The sequence below is a fragment of the Tinamus guttatus genome, unplaced genomic scaffold (genome assembly GCF_059628265.1).
Source record: "Tinamus guttatus ecotype Peru unplaced genomic scaffold, ASM5962826v1 Tinamus_guttatus_pri_ptg000367l, whole genome shotgun sequence".
Taxonomy (NCBI): domain Eukaryota; kingdom Metazoa; phylum Chordata; class Aves; order Tinamiformes; family Tinamidae; genus Tinamus; species Tinamus guttatus.
In genome coordinates, this window is record NW_028288901.1 from 297,171 (window position 1) to 306,048 (window position 8,878).

Sequence of the window (8,878 nt, forward strand, 5' to 3'; positions counted from 1 at the left end):
GGATCTTTAAAAAAGAACAAAGCAAGAAAAAAGCAGAAAATTATTTTTCATAATAGAAGAATGCAGTAAGAAATGTTGCATTTCAATGAGATTCCTCGTCCAGATTTGTTTGTCTTGAAAGAGAATACCAGATTCCTTCAAATGCTAATTCTCATCAATATTTCTATGGTTTTCACGCTGAAAAAGAGTAACATCTTGTAGAACTTTTGCATTATTCTGCACTGCACAGCTCGGAGGTGAGCACTGTTGCTTCGATTTCACCTGGGCCTTTAGCATCTTACACCATGCCAGAAGAAAAGACCTGCTGCATACATTAAATTTATACCCACGAGGCAGGTGCCAGCCGTGATTTATTGTAGCCGTGATTTATTGCCAGTGGGCGAAAACGAAGTGAGTGAAAAATTGCGTTTGGAGGTGCATTTTGGAATACAAAGAGACATATGACGAGTCTTGGGAGCTTTGGTTCTCCCGAGACGACAGAGGCAGCGACGACGGAGCGCGGAGGGAGCTCAGGGCCCTCCGTGCGCGGACGCGCCGTCCATCGGCCCGCGCGCCCGCCCCGGTGTCATGAGCACCGGCAGGTCTCAGCCAGGCGCAGAAGGACCGTGCGGGGAGCGGCTTTCACCGGACCCGAGCGGCGCGGGCGCTCGTTTTCCCCCCGCTGATGCTCGCAACGGCCTCCCCCATCTCCTTCCCCCGCTCCCTGCCGCTATAGGGCCCCGCCATGGCGCCCTGCCCGCCCCGCCATGTCGCCCCGTACCCCGGGCGCCCCGCGCGCGCCGCTGCCCCCCTCGCTCCCGCCCTGGCCGCCCATTGGCCCCGCGTCCCCGGCAACCGGCGCCTGCCTCTGACGTCACCTCCGCGCGCCCCGGCCCGGTGAGGCGGCGGGCGCCGGTTACAGCGGAGCCGCCATGGCGGAGGTGAAGGTGAAGCCGGAGGTCCCCGACCCCGCGGACATCGAGAGCAGGTGGGGCCGGAGCCGCCGCCGCCGCCGCCGCCGCCGCCGCTGCGGCCGGTGCCGGTGCCGGTGCCTGAGCGCGGCCCTTGTCCCGCAGGATCCTCGAGCTGTGCCACCAGTTCCCGCACGGCATCACGGACCAGGTCATCCAGAACGACATGCCGCACATGGAGGCGCAGCAGCGCGCCGTGGCCATCAACCGGCTGCTCTCCATGGTACGGCCGCCGCTGGGAGCAGCGCTTCGAGGCGAGGCCCGCGGGCTCGGCAGGGCGCAGGGGCCCGCGGGTCTCCGTTCCCAGCGGGGTGAAGCCGAGTATCAGCTGAATTGCCGGGGGTTGGAAGCCCGGGGATCCCAAGGCCTCCCCAGGCAGCTCCTTCTAGGCCTGTGGTGGCTCCAAAGGAAACAGCCTGTGTGGAGCGAGTGGTGCAGCAGAGAGAGCAACTTTGGGGGGAAAAAACCAGTATCCCGTGCTTTGTGTCAGTGAAAGAAGGGGCTAAGTCCTTGGAAAGAGGAGTGCTAGAAAGTATCCAAACTGAGCAAATTTCTCCATTTTTAAACTATTATTTATTATTAATAAGCAAAACTTCTTGAGCTGGAGCACAGCGCGTGGTCCTGGGGCTGATCCTTGGTGAAAGCTGGGAAATGCATAGACACTGTGGGGAGAGGCTGCAGTAAATGGGTGCTTGCAGGGGAAAACATCCTCAAGGGGAATTTCTAGTGATTGGAAGTGTTGGTTTTCCTCTGCTTCATGCAGTTGACATTAAATAAGGCTTCAGAAATAGTTTAGGAGATTCTTGCCATATTCTGAAATGTGCTACCTGAAGGAAACTAACTGCCGTGCGCCTTTCTCTCCCCTAGGGGCAACTGGACCTTCTCAGGAGCAATGCAGGTCTCCTGTACAGGATCAAAGAGTCTCAAAACGCCAGGTAGCCTCGTGCTTCTCGGGTGACTGTCCGGAGCGGAGACGCTCCCGCCGCCTTTGGGCTGCAGGCAGCTGCAGGAGGTGGCCCCTCGTGCCAGGAAGGAACCCTTAAGTGCCCTGGGCTAATCCTGAAAGCTGTGTTAGGTGTCACGCTGTCTGCTGAGCAGAGGTTGTTACGGAGCTAGAGCTCTATTTGCTAGAGGAGCTCCTCATGTGGCAGTGTGACCTCTGCGAACATCTGTGTGCTCAGATGAGGTCCAGCTGAAGCACAGTTTGCAAGCTGTGGTTATGCTAGGATGTGGCTCCCAATTTTCCATTTTTATGACAAAAAACAACTGAAGAGATTCTTGCTAATTAATCCCTTTCCTTTCATGGTGTGTGCTTTTCATAGTGCTTTTTTTTCTACCATGGGTTTTCACTGTCCAGCTTGCCTTGATCCAGACAATTTCGCACTTACCTGTTGTAATTGCCAGTAGGTGGCTCATTGTGTAGGTCTTTATTTATTTTCATTTGTGCATTGTATTTTTTTCCACAGTATTTGTTTTCAATTTAAAGCAAATCCAGATTCTTTCAGTCTTTGTGTACTTTTCAAAAACCCTCACGTCTGTCCTATTTTTTTACAGTAAAATGAAAGGCTCTGACAATCAAGAGAAGCTGGTTTACCAAATAATAGAAGATGCAGGCAACAAAGGTAGTTTATTTAGACTGTATTTGTGATTGTCACCAACTCTGTTTCTTTATGGAATCATTTCTGTCATAACAGCCCAAGCAATACAAATATAAAGACTAGAATTTCCTCAGCAGGGCTGAGTGTTTCTCCACAGAACAACAACCTGTCAACAACAACTTTTTCAGAATATTTGGAACAGGAATTATGAGGTTTACACATGGGACTGTCACCTGAAGACTCTGCAAAATACTCTGATTTCATAGGTCTCCTGCTAGCAGAAACCACTAGTAACTAGGCTATTACAGCTGGCATTTGCACACTGTGCTTGAGAGAGGGTAGATAGAACTAATTGTAAAGTTTCTCTTGAAGCAAAAACTTGTTATGTAAAAGTGCAAGAACTTTTTCTGTGCTGTATTTCTGTTAGCAGGGAAATGAGGTCCCCCACAGAGGAGGGGTAAAGGGCGGTTCCTTTTTTTTTTTTTGGCTTGCAAAATGAATTACTGAAATGAACAGTTTCTGCTTCTATTCATTTCCATTCACTTCTCTGTTCCTAAACAGGTATTTGGAGCAGGGACATTAGATACAAAAGTAATCTACCTTTAACGGAGATCAACAAGATACTGAAAAACCTGGAAAGTAAAAAACTAATTAAAGCAGTTAAATCTGTTGCGGTGAGTGTTTTTTTTGTTCGTTTGTTTTTTGTTTTTAAACCACTTGAAATGTTTTTTTCGTGCTGCATGTTTGGGTAGGGTACTGGGGGCAGAGAAACTTGGGTTCTGCATCTGCCTTTGTGCCCCGAGGTTTGACTCTCAGCTTTGCAATGCAGGCTTAAGTTGCAACAGACAAGAAACTGTAATGTTTATTAAATAATCAACATGCTGCTAATAAACTGATTAACTGAGTAATGAATTGATTTAATTAAATCAACACGTCACTATTTATATATAGTTCTGTCACTCTTCACACTGTTGGTCATTACACACCCTTTATCAAATTGTAGTTCTAGAATTCTTCATTACACTATTATTACATTATTCACTAGCCTCTCACATCACTTAATAATAAGTTGCAATTCCATCACCCTTTAATCTCCTCTCCCATACCCAGTCTTTAGGACTCGGATCTAGTTTCAAGGGTTGCCTAAAGGGTTTCCCCCTGCCATCTCCAGGGACTTGGGTTTGCAGGGCAGCCTCTACGCATCTGTGCACGTTCGTGCTCCTCTTGTTGGCACATCCCACCCTCTGTTGTTACTTGACTGAATTTTACACCTTTATTCTCCTTTTCTTTTTTGTTTCTGGAACTTCCTTTTCACCAACCCTGTAGCTTTCTCACCCAGGCTAGGACAGATAAATTTTCTCTTCTACAGCTCTTTTTCTTAAATGTTTCTCTCTTATAGCCCCTTTTTCCCCCAACTATATGTGCAGTTTTCTTTTGCAGGCATCTAAGAAGAAGGTGTATATGCTATATAACCTGCAGCCTGATCGGTCAGTGACTGGTGGGGCTTGGTACAGTGACCAAGACTTTGAATCTGAATTTGTTGAAGTGTTAAATCAACAGTGCTTTAAATTTTTACAGAGTAAGGTAAGAATCTCTATTAAATTCATCTTCCATTTGTTTTGCCCAAATAATAACTTTCCTTTAAAAATTCTTGCCAGAAAAGATTTTCCAGGGTGTTTTCTGTAAGTGGTGACTGTTGTTATAACTGGATCAGCAAATCTCTACTGCATTTTTACTTGCTTGACACAGTAAGTGGGGATGATGTTGCATTTTAATAAATATACATATTTAGCACCCTGTACAGGGCATGAAGCATTTCAATGCCAAGGCTCAAAGATAAGTTAGGGAGTGACAAACACAGGACCAAAAACTAACTAGCAAAAGCCATTATGTTCCCCTCATAGCTCCACATATATGAGAAGGTAGATGGTCCTAACCAGTCAGCTCACTCAAGGCAATTCTTGCTAGGCCTAGCTGCCAGCAGGAAGGCAGAAGTCTGGTCCCCATGAGCTGAGTCCTCATCAAGCTGCATAATTTCTCTGTTCAATTAAAATGCATTTTACTTGGCCATAGGTACAGCAGAGATTACTTTAAAAAATGAAAAAAAGGAAGAAAACTCAAAATAATGGTATTCCTTCACATGAGTCTAAATTATTGCACCATATTTGGTGCATAATCTTCTTTGGCTATGCCTTGCATTATCTCACGGACATCAGTCCTTAAGGAGATAGTTTTAAATGTTAAATAAAAACATGTCCCTGCAATAGCTTGGAATTCAGCTTTGATACTTCAGTCAGCCTGAAACTGGACCATGTGTACGTAGGAAGAGGCTCTTGGTGAGTACTGACCTTATTCTGGCCTTTTTGCAGGCAGAAGCAGCTCGAGAAAGCAAACAGAACCCCATGATCCAGAGGAACAGCTCATTTGCCTCTTCCCACGAGGTGTGGAAATACATCTGTGAACTGGGTATCAGCAAGGTCAGAATAGATTCATCCTGCTACTCTCAAAATCACGAGTGCATGACTGACTACAGGAGCTGGGTCCTTCAAATACTAATTTACTAAGAACTGTAAAGTATAAATATTGTGACGTATAATGTAAATACTGTCAGTGTAGGGGAGATTGGGTTTGCTGCTTTATTGCTTTTTGAGGGGAGTGTGTAGTATTGTATGGGGTTCCAGGATACATGTATACATGGGTTGTCAAAAGTTTTTTCTTTTTTTTAAGAGAATTGGCATCTACAGCCTTGCTGATGAGAGCTGGAACCAGTTTCACTTTAATAATCTTGAGTAGAATTATACCTCATAATTTCTCTCAAGTTTGCCTATTTACTTCCAGCAGTTTTAGAAAAGCAAAATGTCTGTTGTTGGTCACCGTCAAACTGATACATCTTCAGTGATCTCTCTTTTCTTCTTCTGCCATGTTTTTTCCCTTTAAAATGCATCATGTTAGGATGTTGCAAACGCATGAGGAGCACCAGGAATATTTGATGGGAAAACAGGACTAGTGTTATCCAAAAGGCATTTGTTTTTTTCCTCTCTTCTGCACAGACCCATAAAGTACCCAAGGGAAACTGTACCTGTGAATCTGGGATTTGTAGTGCTTGCTTTTGGTTCTTCCTTGCAGCTCACTGACTTTTTTTTTTTTTTCTTCTGTATTTGTCTTTCAAATTGATTCTTAGGTAGAATTGTCAATGGAGGACATTGAAACCATTTTAAATACACTAATATATGATGGAAAAGTGGAAATGACGATTATTGCTGCAAAGGAAGGCACAGTAGGTAGTGTGGATGGACAGATGAAGTTGTACAGAGCTGTCAGTCCTCTCATACAACCCCCTGGATTAGTCAGGACACCCTGTGGACTCTGCCCTGTAAGTTGCTAGCTTTGTGTATGAAACTGCTGCTATTCTAAATAGAAAATGTCAAGAGCACTTTGCTTCCAGATGAACTGGGCTTGCTGCAAAGAATTACACTACTGACCAGGACTTTCTTTTTCTTAGGTTTTTGATGATTGCCATGAAGGTGGTGAGATTTCTCCATCAAACTGTATTTATATGACAGAGTGGCTGGAGTTTTAAAGTGGAACAAAAAAGAACTGTAAACTGGATCAATTTCTTATTGTCAAGATGGCAAAGCAGCTTGGTTTTTTATCAGTGGACTTTTCAATTTGTGAGTGACTTCAGGACATGGGGTTACTTTGTTTTTTAGTATATGTAAAGCAGCAATACATCAATTGTGTGAGCAATCCTGACAGTGGACTGGAAAACAAGTCAGCACTGAAGACCAGAGCTTAAGTGGAAATATCGATCCGCTCTTGCACAAACATGCTGGCTTGTTGACCTAAAAAGTGCCACAGAAGAGCAGGGTTGTGTTGGATCACTTCCAAGGATTGTGTTTGTGCTCTGCAAACAGTTATTCTGAATGAGAAGAAGTAAGCTCCTGCCAGGAGTAGAGCCTGAAAGCAAAGTTTGGCATCTCATTCTTGTCAACTCTTGTTTGCCCCTTTTGCCAGTCAGCTGATGACTTAAGTCTTAAAATTGACATTTTCTTTGTGCAACCATCTACTTGGAAACAAAAAAAGCCTGATGTGATAAAGATCCTAAATACATCAAATAACACTAATTCTTTACTATCTTTCTTAACTGCTAATTTATCCTGAAAACACCCTTTTATTATTCTCATGTACATCTCCTTCATATTGAATGTTGCTGTTGCTGAGTCTGTTAATGATTCCTTCATCTGAGGATCATGACGTGATGGATGTGCTCTGGCAACCTCACTGTATGAGAAGATATGTCAGCTGCAATTCTAACTAGAAGTATTTTGGAAAGGTGCATATTCAAAATAGAAGAGCACTTGCTGTGGCCTGGTACTACAGGTACAAGGCAAATGTTCTCAGCATTGTAGAAGTTGCCAGTGACAGTTACTCATATGTAAGTATGGTCTGTGGTACGTGCTGCTGTATCACCAAAAGGGCTATCTTTTTTTCCTGTGCTATAGAACCCATTCTTACTTTTAAACACAACACGACAGAGTTTTTTTTAGCTTACTAGAACTGTGGACATCCATCTGGGTGGTGTCAAGGTGTTCCTTTGAAATATAAAGTCAAATCCTACTTGGGAAGTTTTTGTTTTGTTTTGTTTTCCCTGTGTTAGGCTATTTCACATCTTCCTTAACCTACAATCAAGGAGATGCTTGGAAAAAGCCAGCTCCTTTCTCATATATGGAAATACTGTGCATATAGGGCATGGTCAGCTTTCCACCATCCAGAAGAGGAGGGCTGGGGTGAGGTATTAGCAGCTGGAACAGTGCAGATGTGTGAACTTTGCAGAGCCAACTTCATTCCAGGATAGCTGTGGCTCAGCTCAAGCTTGCTGAATCCACGTTGACTCTGTGTGCAGCTACTCCTGTGTTCGTAATGCCCTCACAGTGCTGGGAAATGTTCACTGGATCAAGCACATTGCACCTTTTGTACCTTGCTATTTGCAAAATTCCCTGTCTGGAAGCAAGCTCTCCTGGACACGAGCCAGCTCCTGTGCTAGAAGGGGCAATGGTCGAACACCTCTGCAACTGAGTTAACAGCCAGCGTGCTGGGCAGTCTCGCTGTGAATAGTAAACAGTTGGCTAGCAGATTTTGGAGGACAGTTTACCTAGCTGGGTTGGAAAAGTTGGTATCAGTTATTTCAATATTGGCCAGGAATGAGATTTACCTCCTTGTTTGGCAGCAGCTAAGCGGGTTGTCTCAGGAGCAGACAACTAGGATCGTTTAATCTGGCATGTCCCTGGAGTGGGTGCGATAACATGGCATTAGCTGTGGTGCCTAACCCCAGAGCCTGCCCTTTCTCTGGTTGCAGAGCTGCCTTTTGAGTGCTGAGGGTGCACATGTCTATCCAGAGAGGCAGAAGAGTCATAACGGAAGGTGAGGGCACAACTGAGATGTTTGTTTCTCTGTCCATGGTGTGCTGAAGCACAAGGAAAGCCTTCAGGTGTCCATTGTGTTGCCAATGACAACTTTAATTGAAGTGTGGGGCGTCTTAGTCTCCCCGTTTTCAGAGGGATCCCAAGTCCTGAAGGAATAACCTGAAGGAATATGCTCCACTTCACCTAGAAGATGACTTCCAGGGAAACAACACATCCTGAATAGCCAGGAGTGTCACCTTATGCGGTGTGACTATATTTGCTTGCAGTAAGAAAAAGAGATTGATGGTGGCCAGTGAACAGGCTTAGGAAGTGGATAGCTGGTTTCCTCAGCTCTTTGAATCATGCCTGGTTTGTACTGGGTTTATTTGGTAACTTACCCAGCATGATCCGAGCTCTGTAGTCCCGGCAGCTTCCTGGCAGTGCAGTTGTAGCATGACCTCTCAAGTCTGGGGAGAAGAACGTGGCTATGGAGAAAAGTAAAGCAATTTCACTTCCCTCTCCATGAAAATGAAACATATTTAAAAAATAACCATATATTGACAATGCATATCAATACGTTAAGCTATTTGTAAGCTATCATTCCGATCTATTTTTTCTATGAAGTTAACCTATTAGTGTCTGTAATTCTTTGTAAAAAAGAGAGGATTGAATGCTAAAGGGTAGTATCAATTCTTTATTCTCCTTTCCTCCTTGACTTCCTTCAGCGTTTTTTTTTTCTCTTTGACAAAGCTGTTTCCTTTACAAATGAACTGGGAAGCACCGTCTGCTCCCTTCTTTATGCAAGCGCCAGCCAAGATGTCACAGTTCAGAAGTTACAGGAGCAGCAGAGACACTGCAGGTAGTTGCACCCCCAAATGTTATTTTCACATGAAATCAAGTGCAAGATTGCTTTAGTGTGGGAGAGGAA

The 8,878-nt window shown here is 44.7% G+C and overlaps 1 protein-coding gene across 1 annotated transcript; it reads left to right on the forward strand.

Moving 5' to 3' along the window:
• Window positions 1–907: 907 nt before the first annotated feature.
• On the forward strand, window positions 908–6,546 carry POLR3F (RNA polymerase III subunit F). The gene is made up of 9 exons (XM_088530347.1): window positions 908–967; window positions 1,056–1,173; window positions 1,818–1,885; window positions 2,505–2,572; window positions 3,110–3,222; window positions 3,989–4,132; window positions 4,918–5,025; window positions 5,730–5,921; window positions 6,051–6,546. Exons 1-9 carry the CDS (start codon window positions 912–914, stop codon window positions 6,126–6,128), a joined length of 945 nt encoding a protein of 314 aa, XP_088386473.1. The 5' UTR covers window positions 908–911; the 3' UTR covers window positions 6,129–6,546.
• The last annotated feature ends 2,332 nt before the right edge of the window (window positions 6,547–8,878 follow it).